General features: G+C 53.5%; 1 protein-coding gene across 1 annotated transcript; it reads left to right on the forward strand.

The window, feature by feature from the left end:
• Nucleotides 1-4312: 4312 nt before the first annotated feature.
• On the forward strand, nt 4313-20718 carry SIGLEC15 (sialic acid binding Ig like lectin 15). Its single transcript, XM_059707204.1, has 6 exons — nt 4313-4364; nt 13847-13906; nt 14289-14672; nt 15729-16109; nt 17494-17524; nt 17717-20718. Exons 1-6 carry the CDS (start codon nt 4313-4315, stop codon nt 17835-17837), a joined length of 1029 nt encoding a protein of 342 aa, XP_059563187.1. The 3' UTR covers nt 17838-20718.
• Nucleotides 20719-22514: the final 1796 nt, after the last annotated feature.

Here is a 22514-nt window from a genome sequence, read left to right on the forward strand (position 1 = left end):
GTCTTTACCTGTCTGCTAATATTAGCTATAATAATAATTATACTTGTTCTTTGGGCTTTTCTCAAACCTTGTATATATAGCCCAGTTGTTAATACTTGCTGAAGATATATAAAATAACTTTTGTATTATCCATAATACTATTTATGGTTTCTCTTGAAATTTAGAAGGAATGTTAGTGCAGCGGGAATGAAAGGGTTGTGTGCATTTTTAACAGAAGTTAAAAGTAAGTAGTTTGTCTAATACGTTGGTTATTTCTGAATAAAGAACAGGAGAAGCTGAAGGCTAATGGGAAAGGAATATTCAGAAAGGAATTTTATGGGCTCCTGTAACTGCTGCTGAGGTACAGGAATTTTACTTTTGAAACTCTTACTGTCCTCCTGGCCTCTGTTATTTTTCTATGGTAATTGTAATTTACACCATTGTGTTCTTACAGCCTTGGCCCCAAATAAACTTTAAAGTTACAGCTTCCATTTGCACAACTAGCGGGAATCAGATTAATAATAAACAGCACTTGAATGCTTCCAATGGGAAGTGAATGGGCCATAGTAAATGGGGACCCATCTCACAGTCAGATTGTGAAAACTGGAGAGTTGTATGGTGTGGCCCTGAAACTATCTATATATATATAAAAGGCTAATATGCTAAGTGTCCAAATGTCTGACCAGTCACTATGATGTGCACTGACCACCAGGGAGCAGACACTCAACGCAGAAGCTGCCATGACGTGCACTGGCCATTTACAGAGAAATGGCACTGTGGACCTGGCACTCACAAAGCAACACTCCGCCTCCCCAAGTGGGACACAGGCCACCCTGGGGCAACCCAACGCTGCCAAGACTCCATGGCACAAAATTCGGCCCACAGCCCAGCCCAGCCTGGAAAGGTGGCTGTGGAGCCAGGTAATGACATCATGTAGCAACACCCAGCTTCCTCTCCCTAGCGACTAGCCTCCTTGGGATTCTTCAGCCCAAGAACCCAACTTGCTTTATAGCCAGGTGCAAACACTTCACAGTTTAACCAAATGTTTGTGATGCGTTTTCCCATGCCTCATCTCATTTGATCCTCACAGAAATCCTGGAGTCGGTAGATAGGAGACTTGGTGGAATCCTATGTTTTTTCATTAGCCGGAAAATGGAGATTTAGAAAGCTTAGAAACTTGACCCGACTGAAAAGAAGAAATGGTGAACCTTGGAAATGATTTAGGTTTTCTCACTGTGCAGAATATAGTCAAATACTGCTGCAGTTAAATATTTTACCCTTTGTTCTCCCTGCGTGATCTACAATAATGATCTGCTTTGTGTTCATATTTACTGCTGTGTTGCTGACAATTACCTGAAAGAAAAGTTGGGATGCTTCACTGGGCTGGAAAAAGTTTAGCTATATCAGAAAGGAGGTCTAATTAAACTTGCTTAATTATATATATATGTTGATTTGCACATGAGCGATACATATAAAGCTCTCACTGTTGCCAATCACATGCGTGTGTTTCGATCTGTCATTGTCAATCATGAATTTGGTTGACACTTCTATTATAGAGAAAAGGCAAATAGCGATATTAAAATATTTATTCTAATTAATTTCCTTTCAATGTACATGAATTCGTGCACTGGGCCACTAGTAAGTAAATGCTATACTTACCTGCTTTTCACTTTTGAGAAAAATTTGACCTTGACTTCCATCCAAGGTTATGATCTTGCCCTATTGCCCATGGTCCATTATTCAGCAAGACAAATGCTGACACTAAGTCTTCCTAGGAATGAGCCTTCCTAGCACAGGGGGGCCACATTGTCCAGCTAAAAGGTTGGTCATCAATGCATCCTTTGGATTGATTTATGACCAAAAGGGAGAAGTGTGGATGAAAAAGTGGCTCAGAAGAGGCCTGCATGGTGGGCCTTACAAATTCTGAGGCCAAAAGTAACCACACTGGATGGTCTGACATTAAAAATTTCTAACTAAAAGCTAGTCATGGCAGGTAGCTGTGTCTTAGGCTGTATCTTCCTTGGCAAAGGTCAATCTTTACCCTAACTGAGCCTGTCTATTGTCTTTTGGCATCTACAATAACATAACTTTGGAATGTCAGGGTGATTTCCTTTTCCTCGACCAGCAGAGCAGGAGACCACCGAACCCCTCACTGTTACCGTGTTACTTGTTAACTGTTAACTATCCTGCACCCACCTATGTAAAAGAAGTATGTGTCTATTCATTTTACTTTTTATCTAATCCCAGAGATCCCTCCCCACTCTCTCCTCCTTCCCCCACCTTATCCCACCCCATACCCATTTGCTTTCTTCCACGTCCCTAATGTATCACCAGTGGATTTCATGTAACCCCCTTAAACCTCCTCCTTTGATTGTAATGTATACAATAAGATGTAAAACACCACAACAACTGCAAACTCTTAGGAGCATAATCTAGGCATAATAATTAAAATGCAAAATGTCTGCCCTAGCCGGTTTGGCTCAGTGGATAGAGCGTTGGTCCAGGACCAAAGGGTCCCGGGTTTGATTCCGGTCAAATGCCTGTACCTTGGTTGCAGGCTCCTCCCTGGCCCGGGCCCTGGTTAGGAGGCTCATGCAGGAGACAACCAATCAATGTGTTTCTCTCACATTAATGTTTCTCTCCGTCTTTCTCTCTCTCTTCCACTCTCCCTAAAAATCAATGGAAAAAATATCCTCAGGTGAGGATTAACAACAACAAAAATACAAAATGTTCATACCCTATGACCCAGAGATCCCACTTCTGGGATTATTAATGAAATATAAGTACTAGTATGTAAAGACACGTGCACGAATTCCTCCTGCAGCTTTGCTTGTAATTTTAACACCCATTAATAGGGAGTGGTTAAACAAATTATGTGACATAAAATATATTCTGTGGGATTCTATGGAGCTATTTGAAAGAATGGGGTAGGTCCGCATCTCCTGAAAGGATGCCCCTGGTTCACTACTTAGAAGAAAGAAGCAAGTTGGAGTTCAGTGGAGCTCGAAAAGGAGTCCCGAGCAGTTGGAACTGAGCTGGGACCCTGCTCTGCCAGGAGCTGGGGAAGCAGTCCAATCAAGAATAGAAGATCCTTCCTCCTTTTCTGAGGATTCTGGGACCCCCAGAGCTTGACCCTCCTCTTCTCCAAGATGGCCAGGCCACCAGAGAGAACTCACCTTGAGGCAGGGCGGAGCCTCCAGGGTGGGACGGGACTGGCTTTCTCACCTGAGAGAGTGAGAGGTTACTAGGGGAGGAGCAGATGATAGGCAAGGCACAAACTGGACTTAGCCGACAGCATTTCCTCCGCCACCTGAATGGGAAGAATGGCATTGCTAATGTTACCTCTGTGCAGGGCACTCAAGTCCAGTGCATTAGCAGAAAAGAGATCCTACCACCAGACAGTCCAAATCCAACACTGTCCATTCAATGGAGCAAACAGACCTCTAGCTCCCATTGTCACCCCATAAGAGTCCACCAAGTAAGCTTCTGAGAGCTTCCCTCCCCCCCCCCCGCCCCCAGGGTCCACATTTCCATCTGATATTCTACCCAGTGGCCCAGGGATGGGGTTGGGGGTCTCAGCTCTCCATACTGGATGTACTACATGTATGGCTCATGGGCCAGCAGCAGCACCAGGGACTCTGGTCAGAACCTAAATTTTAATAAGATCCTCAGGTGATCCTTATGACCATCAAAATCTGGGGTGCAGGTTTAGGACCCCAGGCCCTCTGGAGGGCTCTGGTCATGGAGGTGGATCATCTGTGAACAGTGTTTTCCTTGGAGGTACTGACAGCCTTCTGGCTGCACTTGGATGAGTTATGTTGGCAGGCTCCTCCCCAACGTCTCTTTCGTCATCTTGTCACAACTCCTTTCCAAAGCGGGTGGGGAAGGGGAGAAAAGAAGGGACTGGAGGGAGAGGAAACCCATCCTGACACTAAAAATGTAGGAAGAGAAAGGGAGAGGGAAGGGAAGAAAGAGGCAGGGAAGGGGAGGGAGGGAGGGAAGGAAGGAAGCAGTCGTTTGTTAAAGGGACCAGGCTACAGAAAGGGCCCTGCAATCTTCCCCATCCACTTCTCTGTTTCCTGTCCTGAAAAATCCGAGTGGTTCCCCTCTTAGTTTTCCACATGACTAAACCCCACGGGTTTCATCTGATCATACCTCGGGCTGCCTGGCCGCCTCTCCCCAGTTCCTCCAGCACCCACAGAGCCCTGCACGGTGCAGGCCTGGGCACACCGCCCACCCCTCCTCACACCTTTCTTCCCTCACACCCACGCCAAGGAGCGTTCTCCGTGGTGGCCTGGCCGAATGTGGGGGCTGGTCTCCAGGCGCTCACAACATGGAAGGGTCCGTCCGACTCCTGGCCTGCTTGGTGTGCATCCTCCCGATGGGTGAGTTTCCCACTCTTCTCTCTGGCCCACGCTGGGAACAGAACAGGCGCTCACAAAACCCTCGGTACAGTCTTCTCGCCTTAAACTCAGTGAAGCTGGGATTAATTACCCAGAGCCTCCAGGCCTGTGGAGGAGGAAGAGCTGCACTCTGGGAGGCTGGGGTGACGGAAGCCAGAAGCTCAAGTCTGGGCTTTGCCTTCGGTTCCAAGTGATTGAGGCAGCCCCTGACTGCTCTGGGCCTGTGTCCCCACCTGTAGAAAGGCTGCCTGGCCCACCCAGTGCTGTGGGGATCCAGGGAGATAATGGACAAGGAATGGGGAGGAGAGTCAGGCTCCGAACAGACTTTGGGTGTTGTAACCTCTCACTCTCTCAGGTGGGAAAGCCAGCCCCGCCCCACACAGTGTTTTACGTTGTGATGGGCACTTGCACGCCCCAAGGGGAGCGGAGGAGAGCACACTGAGGTTTGGGGTAAGGATACAGATGATTTCACGTGGGAAATAGAGCAAGTGAGAGAGGGCACCCAGACCTCCCAGCAGGAACTGCAAAGGGTGAGCGGGAACTCTCTGTGACAGGCTCAAGTAACAGTGACATCTGGGTCCTTGAGCTCAGTGAGTTAGTGTCCCTGGGAACAGTGTGCCTCACAGGTTGATCCCTGACCATCTGCATCACAATCCCAGAGGCGTGAGATGCTTGTTAAAATGCAGATACTGCTAGCCCAGGCTTTCCAGTGGTTAGAACATAGACCCACGCACCAAAGGGTTGTGGGTTTGATTCCCAGTCAAGGGCACATGCTTAGGTTGCAGGTTTGATCCCAGGTCTGGTCAGGGCTTGTGCAGGAGGCAACCAATCGATGATCTCTCTCACATCAATATTTCCCTCTCTCTTTCTCTCCCTCTTTGTCCCCCCTTCCCCCTTCCACTCTCTCTAAAAATCAATGGGAAAAAATATCATTGGGTCCGGCTTAAACACACACACACACACACACACACACACACACACACACACACACACACACTAAAATGCAGATACTTCAGCTCCTCCCTAGACCTATGGAATCACATGATCAGGCAGCAGGGCCCAGGAATATGCATTCTTCCACCATCACCTTGAGTGATTCTGATGGCCAGGGCCATCGAGGGAACTGGGATAAATGACAGAGGCCATCCTCTGTGGGCCTCTGTCTGGGCCCCAGCTCTTTCCTCGATCCCAGCCTGGGAGGTCCTTCCCGTGACCCCTGGACTCTGCATCCGTGTCTGTGAGCCCGGTCCCTGCTGCCACATGCTGCTGGCGACTTCGCTGACCTCATGATGTTCTCAGCTGTTCAACAACATTCCTTGTGTGGGGTCCTGCCGCCAGGACTGGATGATAAACTCGCACCCCTTTGGCTCCTTCCCTTCCTCTCTAGCAGAGCCCAGACAGGTCTGGGTGGAACAGGAACAGGGACAGGAAGTGCCCACGCAACTCTAAGTGCTGGCACTTTAATTCATAACTCATGTGAGCCTCAGAACCCTGTGGGGAAGGAGCTATTCTATTCCCTTTTCATAGACTGGAAACTGGTGCACAGAGAACTTTGGTGAGTGACCCGGGGTGGAGCTGAGGTTAGAACCATGGACTAGACCCCACACACACACTGCCCGCCGTCCCCTGCACAGGGCCCTATGGCAGGGGCTAATGGGGAAGGAGCCTTTCTCCCAAGTTGGCTGAACTCAGCCATCTTTCTGGGGTGCTTTAAGGTTGGGTCCCACATAGAGGGTAAGAGCTGGAAGAGGCGGCCCTGCCCAGACCCGGGGCAGATAGGATAGCAGCAGTGCAGGACCTGAATGTTGATGTCAGATGTGGCTTTAAATCCTGGCTCTGCTATTTATTGGCTGTGTGGCCCTGGGCAGGCTTCCTAACTTCTCTGAGCCCCGATAAAGTGGGGTCCCTGCCACCTCACAGTGGTGATGTGAAGGACAGTTAGATCCTGGCCCTCGGTGGTTATGCAATACATGGCATGAAAGGTTGCAGAAGGCACACAGCTTGGAGAGCAGCGAGGTATGGGGGTATTTGTGTTTTGCTTTGGGTTTGTTTCCCTCCTGCTGAAGGTCAGCTGCTATGAGTCAGTTAAACACAAGAGTTGGAGGAAGCATGCGCGGTCACATGTTCCAGAACAAGCCCGACCCACACCAGTGCTCCAGCTGTGTGTCAAGATTGCGCAGAAGGCTGAGCCACATATGTGAGCCTCATGGGAGGGACCCCGTTGTTCTCACAGTGGCAGCTGCCTCACTGCTAAAACCCAAAGGTCCGTAGCTGAGGTGCACGGGGTCCCACCTTCTGAAACTCCTCTGGTGACGGCCACCAGTGAGCCCCCCCCCCCAGGTGGCAGCAGGACTGGGCAGGAGGCTCCTGGACCAAGCTGGGCCTGGTGCGATGTGAGAGCCCAAAGGGCCGCACGCCCAGGGTCACAGTCACATCCTGTCCACACTCTGAGTGTGGGGCCCAGGGCAGGCCGCGGGCAAAAGTGAAGTGGATGAAGCTGCTCCACAACCCCTCCTCCACTTCCCCCGCCCTTCTCCCTCCTCACGTCACCCACTCAGCACCCAGTGCTCTGGGCAGGGCTTCACCTCCAGGCGGTCCCCACACTCTCTCCCTTGTCTTTCCCCGAGTTCTCCCCACAAATCTGCTTTTGGAAAGTGGGAGATGCCAAGGAATGGGGGAGGTGGACACTGGTCTGGGCTCTGACCACTTGGGTGGCCTTGTAAAAGTCCCCAGTCGGTCCACAAATCTCTGATAAGCGGGTTTCACAATCTCAGCAGCTGTCATCCTCAGGGAGTCCTGTGCTGGACCTTTGACGAGAAGCTCATTTACTCTTCCCCACAGCCCTGCAGAGTGAGGACCCTTGTCCCTGATTTGGGGAGGTCAGGTGACTCTGGGATGTCAGCCTGGATGTGAACTGGAGTCGCCTCTGTGCAGTGGTGGTGAGCCTGGGCCAAAGCCTGGCGCTCTGAGGGATGCGGTTGACGAGCTCTGAATCACTGAAGAAAAACCAACTGCAAAGGCCAGGCCATCGCAGACTCACCCAGGCTGTGGGGTGCCCGTGCGGGATGCAGGTAGAGTCAGGGAGGAGGTGGCTGCATCATGGGTCCAGGAGGAATGGGAAGGGTCAGGGAGCCAGGATGCTTCTGCTGCTGGTGGTGGCTACTCTGGCCAGCAGCTGGATGGAGAAGTCCTACCCGGGGAGGAGGAGGAGTGAAGGAGAGCAGGGCCCTGGAGGAGGCGAGGAGTGAGGACAGGGACAGGCTGAATCAGAACTCTGAAGAGCAGCGTCCTGTGGTGGACACGGGCCCCAGGACAGTGGCTCTGCATCTCACTCAGCTCAGGTGAGCAGCCAAAGAGGCCAGGGTGTAGGGGGAAGCCAGGATAACCTGAGGGCAGCTGGAGACCCACAGGCCCTGCACTCACACATCAGTGTGCCTCACCCCTTCCCTAGACCCTTCTGGATCTGGTTCTCACTGAAGGATGGAATTCCTGTTTCCACTCCCTCCTCTCCCCTCTGGACTCCACCCCTTTCTCATCTTTTCTCCACTGATAACCTATCTGGACAGCATGCAGGCTCAGAAAGAACTGTGGCAGCAAACCGAGGGGCAGGAGGGAATTGGAAGAAAGAAAGCATTCCCCAGCTCAACCCACACACCTAACTGGTGAGGTTGGTGGCCACAATGAACATCCCTCCCTGCTCCCAAAACGCCCTCACCTGACCCTCCAGGTGTCACCGTGCCTGAGAGGCCACCATTAGAGTCATTCCCTGAGAACACCCTTGCTGACGTGCCCAGGTGTCCCTGGGGAGGGTAGCCCTGCACACACAGCTGACTCATCAGATTGACCAGCCGCCATGGGAGCAGTACCGCTGAGTTCCTCTAAGTGCCGCGAGGCTATCCCTCTGAGGTCCATGCTGACTGCCCACGTGGTGTCATCCTTCCCCCTCCCAAGTCCATAACTTGTTTCCTCTTAAAATGTAACATAAAACCCACCCAGCAGACCTATTCTTGTTAAGGCCCCATCTGTGAGGGTGCTTACCCCACTGGCCATCGTCCCACCAGGACCACCCCGGGATCACTTTCCTGTCTGTGGTCCACAGACAGCAACTGGCCCGCATTCTATGATGAGACCGATAAGCGGTTTTCTCTATAGTTCACATGAGCAGACTCACACAGAGCCCACTGCCAGTGACCTCCAGAGAGGCCCCAGGCACATTCCTGCTCCCTCCTCACCAAGGAACTGGTAGAATTCTTGGTCAAAGGCAGCCAAAACCAAGGTTTCTACTTCTGATCCATCCAGATACCCCTTCTGCCCATCCAGGTTCTGCAGATATGCATGGTGCTTTGGGATAACAAGTCCAGGGTGACTTGACTACCCCTTAGTTGAGTCGTGGTTATGGTGACGCAGGAGCTGGTGCCCAATATTGCAGCCCAGCCTTTCCCAGCTGAGCACCAGTCACCATGAGGAACGATGTGGAGAGTTTGGTAAATGATGGTGCAGGAGCATCAAGGCCCAGATGCAACTGTCAATAGCGAAGTTTTCTGGATACCTAATGGCTTATTTTTAAGTAAGCCATTAGGTATAGTCTTTTAATTTAAACAGACATATTTCTAAAATACTTGACTTCCTTATCACTTTTTTCCAAATGTTATTTTCAGAATAGACTTTTAGACTGAAAATCACCTTAGTAAACATTGAGACATCGTTTCACAGATGAGCCCACTGAGGCCAGAGAGCTGTGGGGACTTGCCTAAAGTCACAAAGTCAGGGTCAGTCTGGCCTGGGCTAGAGCCCAAAACAGATGCCTGATCCCCCACCTGGGGGCCCACCTCTCATAGTAATGAACCTTCCCAAGGTGACTCGGGTCACAGCTGCAAGCATCTGTCACACAGCCTGCTGCAGGTCACTGTGCCTGAAGACCCTCTGCCCTCACTCCTTTTTAAAGGTCTCTTCTGTGCTGAACTTTTGCCGTTTCGGTCCCGGGTCCTGAGCCGTCTTTTCATCATGTTCACTGGCTCCTTCCTCCCAGGATGTCAGCTGTCTTTTCTTGCTGCTTTCAATGGGCCTGCAAACAGAATCCACTTTCCAGCTTTTCACTTTCTAGTTCCCTAGGCAGGGGTGCTAAGCAAACAGACCTGTTAGGCCTGCGTATAAATGAAAAACAAATGGTGGCTGAGCAATGGCCAAACTATAAACATACCGAGGAGGGCCGCTAATTGTTGCAGTAATTGCATCCCCAACACAATGTCTACCACACAATAGGCCCTCAATGAGTAGCTATTGAGTGAATAAATACACAAAGAAAAGACTGGCTACCAGGTGAGTTATGGGCAAGAGCGAGGCTATCGAATTTCCTGTGGTCTAAGATGCCAAATCCAGTCGCAAATGGTGCAATGTTAGGATATCAATGTGTCTTAACGCCCCCCCCCCCACCCCGCCTCACCCTGCGTGGAGAGTGCTGACCAGCGGAGGGGGCAGGGTGGAGAGTGCTGACCGACTTGGGTGGCCTTGTAAAAGTCCCCAGTCGGTCCACAAATCTCTGATAAGTGCGTCTCGCAATCTCAGCAGCTGTCATCCTCAGGGAGTCCTGTGCTGGACTTTGGACGAGCAGCTCATTTACTCTTCCCCACAACCCTGCAGAGTGAGGACCCTTGTCCCTGATTTAGAGAGGGACTCCTCAGCACTCTCCACCCTGCCCCCTTCAACCCCGCCCCTTTGCAGGGCTAGTGAATCGAGGGAGCTGACAGCCATTGAGTCTTTTCTGAGTGTCAGGCACTGTGATCTACAGAGATTTCATTCAATCCTCAATCCTATGAGAAAGGTATTGTGTTCCCCTTTCTGCCACAGAAAAGCCTGAGTGAGACCTGGGCCGTTTAGTAAGAATCTTGCCCAAACATCTCTTACTACACGTGAATGAGCCTAGAACAGTGCCAGGTACAGACTGGGTGCTTGATACACATCTGAAGAGAGAATGACCCCCAAGTAAGATTGTCCCCCTAGGCTTAGTTGTGCCAAAGCTGAAATACTTTCCACCATGCCCTGTGGCCCACCAGAAGAATATGGGCCTCCTGTTGACCCCAGAGGTTGACAAAACCAAGATAAGGAAATTAGAGATCCTATAAGAAAGGGTGGTGTCTTCCCTCCCCTGTCCTAAGAGACAAGAGACTGTGTGTGAGCTCCAGAGAGAATGTTAAATGTCACAGGATGCTGGGAGCTTGGATCCCTGCCAAAGCAAATGCATCTGCACCTGGGCAATTCCTGCCAACTTTGAGTTCCGTAGGGGGATTCATCCAAAGGTCTCCGTGCGAGAGGGAGTCCTACAGCAGGTAAACAGGAAACCCAGATTCCGGCCTCCAGCCCTACCCAGAGCCAAGAGGGTAACACTTGGTAAAGGCCTCTGTGTGCCCTCTCTGCTCTTACAGCAGAACCCCAGGGAGGGAAGGCCCCCCCCCCATCTGTGTCACACTTCAGGGTGAATCTGAACCCCTGAGGGCAAAGCCTCAGGCTCTGCTTCTCTCTGCTTCTGGTTAGTCAGCTGACCTGGTCATATCCCTTGTGCTTTCTGAGCCCCAATCCCCACCCTCCCCGAACCCCCATCCCTGTCTCTAAAAAGGAGCTAGCCCGGCTGGTGTGGCTCAGTGGTTGAGCGTTGACCAATGAACCAGAAGGTCATGGTTCGATTAGTCAGGGCACATGCCTGGCTTGATCTCCAATGTGGGGCATGCAGGAGGCAGCCCATCAATGATTCTCTCTCATCATTGATCTTTCTATCTCTCCCTCTCTCTTCCTCTCTGAAATCAATAAAAATATATTTTAAAAAATAAATTATAACAAGGGGCTAATGACAGTCCCTCACGGGGTTGTTGTGCATATGAAATGAGATGAGGTATGTCCCTCAAGGAGCCCCCAAAGTACTGTGAACTCTGGCCCCCTAAACCCCACATGTCCTGCAACCTCTCTGTTGATGTCCCTGCCTTCTGCATTGTCCTGTTGCCCCCTTTGTCTAGACTGCCTTCAACCCACCTTGAGGCTTAGTAACATCCCACTCCTTTCTCGAGCCTCTGCTGAAATGGTGTCTCCTCTCTCATGGGTCCTCCACTCCCTGCCTGCCTACTGTCTGCACGATGCCTCTCCCCCACGATGTGCCCAGCCATTCCTGCCAGCCGGATCACCCTCCCACTGTCATGGCAATTGCATTACTTACTATGTGACATGGCACTGTGCTGGGCAATAACAACACAAGTGTGACCACACACACATGGGCCCTGCCCTCCCAGAGCTTCTAGGTACCTGGGTGAGACACAGTGAACAGGCAATGCCCATGCAGAGGAAGTACCTCTGCCAGCCCTGGGGCACAGGGTAGGGGTGCCATACCCAGGTGTGGGCCTCAAGGAAGACAGACTCGGAGGAGACCTGGGGGTGGTGAGGGGGGAGCTGGTGAGTGAAAGGGCCCAGAACCACGCTCAGACAAAGGGAACACTGTCTCTCATTAGAGCACCTGGCAGGCAGGGATAATTATGTGTTCCCAGATCCGCCTCCCTTTCTGAGCTGTGAGCTCCAGCAGGCTGGTAAATCTTTCTGTTGATCTTTGTAACCCCCTCTCCAATCCCGGTGCCTGGCTTAGAGTGGGGACGTGTCTGATAAATGTTTGCTAACTGATAAATGGACAAGAATGAACAATGCCTGGGGAATCTGGGTTGCCTGTGAGATGCAGGGGGTCCGAGGAGGCTGAAGTTACAGAGGGTAGGAAATGCAGGGAAACTGAGGCAGGGGCTAAGTCTCAAGAGCGGGAAGATGCTTTCTGCAGCTGGGAGTACCGAGTGAACCAGCCAAACCTCAGAAGATTTCTCAAATTTGGTTATTAACGACTGAGCAAACAAGCTCTTACTCAGGATAATTGTCAAGTCCTCCATTTGGGTTCAAAAGCGTAATTCCACTTGTCCGGAAGAAAAGAGATTTGGTTTAGCAGATTATGTGAAAAAAAGAACTTGTGGTTTTATTTGATCGCAAGCTCAGCACAAGGGCAAAGTGAGGTTGTATATGAGGCACAACTCACAGAATCCGATTCGGACCCCACTCTGCAGGCCCAGCGCACCCGGAGCCCACACCAAGAGCCCGGGTCAGGACACGACACTGCAGGAAAGTACTGAGCAGGCAGTGGGAGTGGGCGGGGCAGTGGGGGGACTGGGACCTTCACCAGAAAAGAGAAGGCTTAATGGGTCTGGTAGCCATGATGGGCTTCTGGAAGGGCTATCACGGGGAGGGGATGCGCAATGCTCCCCACATTAGTGGGAGTCACGTGGTGGTATAGACAGGGATTCTGTGCAGGAGGAATGCTCTAACCCTGTGGTCAGCAAACTGCAGCTCGTGAGCCACATGCGGCTCTTTGGCCCCTCGAGTGTGGCTCTTCCTAAGCCTTGGGAGTACCCTAATGAAGTTAATAACAATGTACCTACCTATATAGTTTAAGTTTAAAAAATTTGGCTCTCAAAAGAAATTTCAATCGTTGTACTGTTGATATTTGGTTCTGTTGACTAATGAGTGTGCCGACCACTGCTCTAACCTATGGATGGTTCACAGAGAGATGATTCTGTCAGGCTACCTTGAAGAGCAAAGAGCACTGGACTTGGCATCAGAAAAGCCGGGTCTCTCCCCCTTTCTGCCTGTGTGCCTCTGGGCCTTCATTTTCTCATCTATAACAATGTTGGCCCTGCTTTTCTCCCCTGGGTGTCTTGAGGGTCATGTGACATGATGTGTGTGAAAGAACTATGTAAATTGCAAAGCCCTTTGCAAATACAAGGGCTGCTATATTATTCTCTCTAAATATTTTTTTCGTGAACTGCAGCTGGGCACTAGCTGCTAAGCCTGCCCTCCCTCCTTGGGGAGGCACAACCCTTGGTTTGATCCTCTGAGGACCCACATGACAGCCACCCACCCACCCAGCCCACCCCTCTCTCAAAGCACATGTTCAATTGCACAGGAGTCACTCACTAGCCCTCATTGAGCTGGAGGCAGAGTGAAGCCTCTGGCTCTCGCTTGGCCATACTTCAGAGGCTCACAACCCAGGAGGTGAGGACACTGAGTCCAGACAGGGGTGCTTGCACACAGCAAGGGGGCAGCATAACTGCCCACCACGCAGGGCCTCTCAGCTCCCTGTCGGGGCACCAGCCTCTTGGGAAGCCCACCTGAGTTGGCCTGGATTCTAGAGGAATCTTATCCACCAACTTAACACTTTCGCTTCAAAACATACCACCCCTCCCAGGCCTCAGTTTCCCGTCTATGAATGGGAGTGCTGGTGTCCTTGGATGAGACCCGAGGCCCCATGCCTTTAGTGCAACAGAGTGCTGCTGCGGAGTCAGGCGGGACTGAGTTTGAATGCTGGTTTTGCCACATGCTGGTTGTGTGACCGCAGGCAACTACTTCACCCTCTGTGCCTAACGGGGGATAACTATGCTTACCCCTAGGATCATTCGTGAGAACTAAGAGAGATACCACCGGGAACTTGCTCAACACAGACGTGCACAGTAAGTGCTTTATCCTCACCATCTTGGAGGGGTTGGGACTCTAGTAACCACAGAATCCAGGACTTCTCTGCAGCAGGGCAGGTGCTGGAGTCACTGGGCCTGTCGGGGAGGTGGGACCTCGGGGAGAAAGAGAGGGAATAGTCCCAGGGAAGTGGGGGAGGGTCCAGGAACCTCCCGGTTAAGAGAGTCAAGGTTCCAGGAGATGTCTCTAGGCACCCGGTGGGTTTCCAGACCCTTCTTCCAGGGCAGGGGTGCTTCCTGAGTCATGGGTTTCCAAGGGGTCCCCCTGGAATCCTGGGAATGGGGGCGGGGGCCGCAGCCAGGCCAGGGGCGGGTAAGGCTGACACCCCGGGCCGCTCCCCCCCCCGCCCCCCCCCCCCAGGTGCCCCGACGCAGCGCTGGTCCATGCAGCTGCCGGCCGAGGTGAGCGCGGCGGCGGGCGAGGCGGCCGTGCTGCCCTGCACCTTCACGCACCCGCACCGCCACTACGACGGGCCGCTGACGGCCATCTGGCGCGCGGGCGAGCCCTTCGCGGGCCCGCAGGTGTTCCGCTGCGCGGCGGCGCGGGGCAGCGAGCTCTGCCAGACGGCGCTCAGCCTGCACGGCCGCTTCCGCCTGCTGGGCAACCCGCGCCGCAACGACCTCTCGCTGCGCGTGGAGCGCCTCGCCCTGGCCGACGAGGGCCGCTACTTCTGCCGCGTGGAGTTCGCGGGCGACATCCACGACCGCTACGAGAGCCGCCACGGCGTCCGGCTGCACGTGACCGGTGAGCGCGGGGCGGGCTGCGGGCGAGGCGGCAGCCTTCCTCCCTCCCGCCCCCCCCCCCGCCCCTCTGGGGGGCTTACAGGTGCCGCGCCGCTGAGTTAGGACGGGGAGCCATACACCCTCCTTTCTCCAGGGCGGGGCCTCACACTTGGCAGTGGTTATGGGGCCACCTGGGACTTTGTCAAACATGCAAATCGCGGCCCCGAAGGGCTAGGTGGGCCCGGGAATGCGCATTGTAGAGAAGCCCTGGAGAGTTACGTCCCCAGGAGCTCCAAGTCCAGGGGAGCGAAGAACTAGTGAACGGTGGATACCCCTAAATATGGCAACAGGGCTGCCATGGGGTGGGCGCTGTGGGCTCTGAAGGGCACCGCGTCCCCGGGGAGGCGCTGGGGTATAAAGATGTGGGAACCAGCGTGCCTGTCCCTAGAGCAGCGGTTCGCCGGGGGCGGCGCATCGGGATGACCTGTAGAGCTTTAAAAAGCCGGGACCTGCTATGGTCCTGGGCGGGGTCGTCCAGGAGTTTGGGGTTGGAGTCTGCGCGCCCCTCTGAGAGCACATCAGTTTCCTCCGGGGGGGGGGGGGGGCGCCTGCCTAACACAGGCCCGGGACTCAGCATCAGTCTCCACTCTGGCTCTTGGTGAGGTGGCCTGGTGCCGGGAGGTGCCCTTGAGATCACACCGGCAGGCTACCCCCCCACCCTGCGCCACCACCATAACAAGGACTATTTAGTGAGCACTTACTGTGGGCCGGGCCCTAGTCCAAGCGCCCTGCACGCATTAACTGGCCAAATTTTCCCACCGACCCATCAGGTAAGTGAGCCGCATTTACCCCTGGAGAAACGGAGGCACAGCGCGGCGGGAGAGTTGGACCAGGGCCCCAGGACCCAGGCAGGCTGGTGCCCAAGTGCCCACTCCCTCCCTCCGTTACGCGTTGCTCCCACCTCTCCCTACGTTCAGGGCGAGAAAAGGAGACACCGGAGGGTACCTTTGCTCCTTGCCGGCCGCACCCTCTGACCGCGCTTCGCTTTCTTCCCCGCCCCGCTGACTGCCGCCCGCAGCTGCCCCGCGGATCATCAATATATCGGTGCTGCCGGGCCCGACGCACGCCTTCCGCGCCCTCTGCACGGCCGAGGGGGAGCCGCCGCCCGCCCTCACCTGGTCCGGCCCGGCCCTGGGCAACCGCTCCGCCGCCGCGCCGGGCCCGGGGCAGGGTGTTGGCCACCAGGTGACCGCCGAGCTGCCCGCGCTGGCCCAAGACGGTCGCTACACGTGCACGGCCTCCAACAGCCTGGGCCGCGCCGAGGCCAGCGTCTACTTGTTCCGTTTCCACGGCGCCTCCGGGGCCTCCACCATCGCCCTCCTGCTCGGCGCGCTGGGCCTCAAGGCGCTGCTGCTGCTGGGCGCGCTGGCCGCCTGCATCAGCCGCCGCCGCCGCCTCGGTGGGTGCGCCTGGGCCCAAGTGGGCGCTAGGGGAGCGGCGGGGCGGGGCTGTCCTTTTCGATAAGACCATCAGGCTGACCACCTGGCATGACACAACCAAAACCTCATTTTTGCGCCTCTGCACCCCCTCCATTTCCGCTGCCTGCATCAAACCCAGGAGCGGGGAACCAGCGTGAACCCACTTTACTATCAGGAAGCTGAGGCCAGCAAGGCTAAGGGACTCACCTCTAGCCTCCAGTCGCAGAGAGAGACACCAGTCAGTGTAGTTCTGGAGCGCTCCCCTTTACCACCCCCATGAAGGACTCCTCCCTGAGCTCTCTGATCACAGGTAGGCTTGGCGAGTAGCACCATTCCACTAGTTACAGCAGCATTGGGGCATTGGGAGGACCTGCTGGCGCTGTGTGGTTCTCACAATAGAGGTGAATAAAACGCGGTTCCCGGCCCTTGGATGGGGTGAGGAGTGAGGAGATGCTTGCAGCCTCAGAAGTGTGTCCTAGAGTCGGGGCACTGTGGGAGCTCAGGGCACACATGCATCCCTCTGGGGGGCATCCGGTGGGGCCAGGAAGGAGGGCACTATACAAGTGAGGCCAGAGGGAGGTGAACTGTAAGGAGGCATGAGCTAGGAAGACAAGGGGCTAGAGCAGTGATGGCGAACCTATGACACACGTGTCAGAGGTGACACTCGAACTCATTTTTTTTGGTTGATTTTTCTTTGTTAAATGGCATTTAAATATATAAAATAAATATCAAAAATATAAGTCTTTGTTTTACTATGGTTGCAAATATCAAAAAATGTCTATATGTGACACGGCACCAGAGCTAAGTTAGGGTTTTTCAAGATGCTGACACGCCGAGCTCATGAGGTTCGCCATCACTGGGCTGGAGTGTTCCCAGCGGAGGGAACAGCACGCACAGAAGAGTAGGAGGGTAAATAGGGAGCTGCCGTGGGCCCCACATTGCTCCTGGGCTGGAGGGGAAGTTTACTTCTGTGCCCCAAAGGGGGGACTTCCCAGAGCCACTCAGGCCACCCAGGCCAATAGCACCAGCCTCACACTCCCCTGGGATGAACTCCAAAACTGGTCACCGTTGCCCCAGCTGCCATTTTGCCGCGGCCACACTGTCGCTCTTGCTGGTTCTTCAAACTCATCCAGGATTCTGTGCTCCGGGTCCTCAGGAGGGCAGGCTTTTCTATTGGACCGCCCCTCACTCCACCCTTCTCCTCGGTAACTCCTGCTCAGCCTTCACGTGACCCTTCACACCCTGCCAGCTTTCCCTTCAGACCACTGTCCACTGTGGGGTGGGGTGGACGGCCAGGCCTATAGTCTGGAGGCCGCCCTGTAGATTCATGCCCTCTCTCTCTCTTTCTCCCTATCCCTCACACAGAGGATCCAGTCAATCAGGACACCCCACCACGGTAAGTGAGCTACCCACCCCCACCAGTTCTGCGCTGCCCTGCCTCCAACCTTCAGCTAGTGTCCAGGCCCTGGATCAGGGCCCCGACACCCACCTCATCCCTCCTTCCTGCCCCTGGCTGGGCAGTGGTTTGGGAAGTCGGGGACCCCTACCTCCAGCATTGGCTGATCAGCCAACTTTCTCTTGCCCACAGGCCTCAGGCTCAAGAGTCCAATTATGAGAATTTGAGCCAGAGGAGCCCACGGAGTCCACCCACAGCCACATGTCCACCACGGGGAGCCTCTCAGACACACGCATCCACTTGTGCACCATGAGCTGCAAAGGCCGGCGTGAGGCTTGGCTGGGGCGGCCCTTCCTGGCTCTCAGGCACCTTGGCAGCCCCCAGCCGGGCACCCGCTGAGAGTCAAGACCCCACACAGGGGCTCAGTGGTCTCCTACATGGACATCTGTCTCGGAGCCCCGGTAATATTACGTCAGTGGGACCAGCATTTTGAAAGAGTGTGTATATGTCTGTGCATGTGTGAGCTCCATGTGAAACGTCTGGAAAAGCCCTTTTCTTACCTAGAACACCACAGTAGAGCAGGCAGGACACTGGCCATAGGGCCCCGAGGCCCAGACTCCACCCTGACTATCACTCACTTGCTGTGTGGACCAGGCACTTTTCTCTACTGTTGAACATGGACAGTAATATTTTTCCCTCCTGGCTGGAGGACTCTCAAGGTCTGAGGATGTGAAGGGACTTGGGGAAGTGCCAAGCTGTCTACATATGTGAGCGCAACCTTGGGACTTGCAGAGTTAGTTCTCGGACAAATGCGGCCTCGCTGAGGATGCAAGTTCCGGAGAGCCAGCCTGAGGCCCGGGCTGTGGGGCTGGGGCCGTGCAAAGCGGTGGTCCCAGGAAGAGCGAGTCAGCGGTGAGGAGGAGCCTGGTGCCCCTGCCCCCTGCTGTCTCCTCTGGGAGTGCCCCACCCGCTTTGCCCACCTCTTACCCCATCAGCTCCTCTGCACTGCCTCCAGCTGGGACTCCTGGGAAAAGGAAACCAACACCCATCATCTCAGAGCATCTGGAATCCACTGTCCTCAGGCTGGGAAACCTCACGGGGACTGGGCTGCAGGACCCCGAGGATAAAGCAGCTGCAGCTCTGACCTTTCTACCACCTGCATCCTCCCAGGATGCACAAAGGCACCAGCAGTTTCAACCCGTTTGCCAGGCTGACTTGCAGGGTCCCGCCTTCCACATTCACACGTCTGCGTGAACTTGTTGATCACTTCCTTGGGGTCAGGCAGAGGGGAGGAGGTGGACTTGGGGCCCGGGTGAGCTGGCAAGAGGAAAGGGCCACAGAGATTCCCCCCACAGGGGACTGAAGAGGCAAAGGGAACAAACTTCCGTTCCTTCAGGACTTTTTCAAATGCTCAAATGGTGACCCAGAGTAAGCACACGTCCTCTCTCTCATGCTTCCCTGGGGAGCTGGCCTGAAGGCTGAGGGATTTTACAAGTTAATGAGCAGGGCAGTGATATGAGGTCCCCTCCTCCCCAGAGCCTTCGCCAGGGCAAGTGGGTGAAGGAGGCTCATGGTTAACTGAGATCCATCCAGGAGCCTGTCCAAGCTGTTAAAGGGTGAGAGGAGTTGGCATTTGTACCTCCCTGAATGGGGATGCTTTGGGGCACCTCAACGGAGGGTCCTGTATCACCAGGGAAGAAATGAAGGACACAGGATGCTGGTCTTGGAACCTTTGCCTGGTCTTTGAGGCCAGTCTCACAGCCAAGAACAATAGTGATAGGAATTATTTCTTATGTATCTGTTTTGTGCTAGGAGTTGGGCCAAATGTTTGGGGGGTACAAAAATGAATAAGGTATGTGTATCAGGCAGGCTGTGGTAACAAACAAACCCCCAAATCACAATGGCTGAAAATAGTTAGGGTTTATTCTCACCCAAGCTACATGCCCATCACAGATTGGCGGGGCGGGGCGGGGGGGGATTGCTCATTGTTCTTACTTAGGGATCCACCATCTCTAATGTTGTGGGTTTCTGGGTTGGAGGTAAAAAGAAAGCTCTAGAGCAAGCATGTCAAACTCTCAGCCCATGGACCACATGCCTCATTTATTTGGCCCATGTTAGCCTTTGTGTTTGACATGTTTGCTCTAGAGGGTCTCCCATTTGCCATATATAAGTACATGTCCCACTCACCCTCAAGGGCTGGGCAGTGCATTGGGGACAGCCCTGAGGACTCCATAGTGAATGGGAAATTATTAAGGGCAACAGTATGCTGGGGGTGGTGTGGGAGCACATCCAAAGGGATGACTGGCCCAGACTTGGGAAGGATTCCTAGAGGGGGGCGTGGAGAGAGTACACATTAGCCATGAAAATGGGGGAGAATGCAGGTTGGGAGGTAGGAAAGAAGGGCATTCTAAGCAGAGGGGACAGTCTGAGCAAAGGCCAGGAGGTTAGACACAGCATGATGTTTAAACAATTGAAAGTTCTGGAGTGTGGGGGTGGGGCAGGGTGAGGCCTAGCAGAGGCTGCAGAGGAGGCTCCAAGTAGCGGAAGGGCGTCAGTGAACCCAAGGGGCTAAGCTCCCTGTACCGCTTAGCATGACGACTCTCACCTGTCTGATCACTGCACCTGCTCCAGCCCCACAATGCTCTGGGGCTGGGTTTCCACCCTGGAACCCTGGCACTCAGAGCTGTGTCTCCCCAGGGGGTTCCAAGGGCGCCTGCATCAGGAACCCCTGGGGAGCTTGCTCAGATCCCCATTCTGAGCACACCTGGACTTCCGGAATCACGGGCTCTGAGTGCAGGGCTGGAATTTTACACAAATCCTCCAGGTGATTTTACCCCTAACTTTGTACTGTGATCATTTTCAAATGCACAGCAAAACTGAAAAAGCAAGATGTTCCCCCAGGTACCTACTACCTACATTCAACTGTGTGTGTGTGTATATGTGTGTGTGTGTGTGTGTGGCCGAACCATTTGTGAGTAAGCTGCAGGCATCACAGTATGTCACCCCTAAATACTGTGTCTTCTGAGAACAAGAGCATCCTCCCCCATAACCTCAATGCCATTACCACATTTGAGAAAATTGATAATTCAATAATATGGTCTTACAACCCACATTCACAGTTCCCCGATGGTGGTCCTTCCTGTGTCTTTGCACTTTGAAACGGAAGCAGCAGCATTCCTCAAAGGAGGCTCCCTCTGGCACGCCAACAACTTGCTCACAACGCACAGGGGGCTGGACATGGGCAGCAGATGGAAGAGGCAACAACCGCCCGGGTGCCCGCCCAGATGCACCAAGAGCCCAACACACTTTCCCTGCCCTCAAAGAGCTAGCTAATAGCCTAGATTTTAAATCAAGATGTGGCTACATGAGACTACACGGTATAATCTACAATGGAGGTAGTCCCCGTGCCTTCAGATGGAAATGACACTGGGGTGGGGGTGAGGAGCAGAGTGTTCACACATATCTCACGCCCAGAGTGGATGAGAGACAGGTGTCTACCTTCAGGCTAGAGCAGGGGTGGGCAAACTTTTTGACTCGAGGGCCACAATGGGTTCTTAAACTGGACCAGAGGGCCGGAACAAAAGCATGGATGGAGTGTTTGTGTGAACTAATATAAATTCAAAGTAAACATCATTACATAAAAGGGTACGGTCTTTTTTTTTTTTAGTTTTATTCATTTCAAACGGGCTGGATCCGGCCCGCGGGCCGTAGTTTGCCCACGGCTGGGCTAGAGGGACCTTTGAGGCCAAGGGTTAGGGGTCCTGGGCTTGACCTACCTCCATCCCTGGCCACTTAGGCTCAGCCCCACCCCCTCCACAGGAACAGCTCCTAAATTTCTGGGGTCCCTGTGTCCTCAAAGCCCCTTCGCCTCTGTGATCTCGGGTAGTTCTCACTAAAAACCCAGGAGACGGGTAAGGCTTCAAGAATTCTCACTTTAATGTGGGGGGAAAGTCCCAGGTGGGAAAGTGAACTGGCCAGCATCGCGTGTTTGCCCTCCCACCATACTTGGCCCATTCAGAGTGTGTCCTACAAATGTTAATGAAAAGAAACGCCAAGGAAGACCTTTCCAAAGCTGAAGTGATTTCCTGACAAACCATGACCAAGCGGGTTACACCACCCTCCCCTGGCAGCTCTGCCCTTCCAGAGGCGCCCTCCCCCATCCCCACCCAGGAACTCAGGCTGAGAGCCTTTGTGCAGTTTCATGTCCCTCCTACCACAGTCCCAACCATGTGATGGGCCCTCCAGGTGCTCCTGAGTCTCTGGAATCACCAGGTGGCCTCCTGTCAATGCCAATTCTTAAACCCCCAAGGTTTAATTTCTCTTTGAAACTAGAGGCCTCGCCCATTGTAGTGAAATGCCACAGAACATAGATTCCACCCACTACAAGCTTTCTATTTTCCCATTTTTCCTTAGTGTGATTTCTGGAAGAAAAGACCTGCCAACCAACTTGCCAAAAATGAGCCATGTCCACCATGTATACGTTAAATTTGAGTCTAGTTTATTTGCAGTTTACTTAACCAATTCTCATTTTTTCTTGTTTCTCATCATAATAATAAAATGCCAAGAGGCATCACAACCAAAACAACCAAACAACCAGTCACCATGAGGTGCATGGAGCACCTCTCGGGCCCTCCCCCGTGGCCCACAGGGTCCAATCGCAGCAAGGCTGGTGGCCGGCGGGCCAGCAGGGCGGCGAGGCAGTGGGCGGCTACAAGCACTGCTGCAAACGCTGCTGTGAAATTGGTGGGTGGGTGGGCGGGCGGGGGGGGAGAGGGGGGCGCACAGGTGGGTGGGACCGCACAATAATGTGCACTGGGCCTCTAGTCATTATATAAAAACATGTCCTTTGTACAATGTGTAAAATGCTGAACAATGAAGAAGTGAATATTGCACATTTAATGACCAAAATAAGTTGGGTTTTTAAAATATATATATTTTTACTGATTTCAGGGAGGAGGAGAGCGAGAGAAACATCAATGCTGAGAGAGAA

The sequence above is a fragment of the Myotis daubentonii genome, chromosome 8, assembly GCF_963259705.1.
Source record: "Myotis daubentonii chromosome 8, mMyoDau2.1, whole genome shotgun sequence".
NCBI classification, from domain to species: domain Eukaryota; kingdom Metazoa; phylum Chordata; class Mammalia; order Chiroptera; family Vespertilionidae; genus Myotis; species Myotis daubentonii.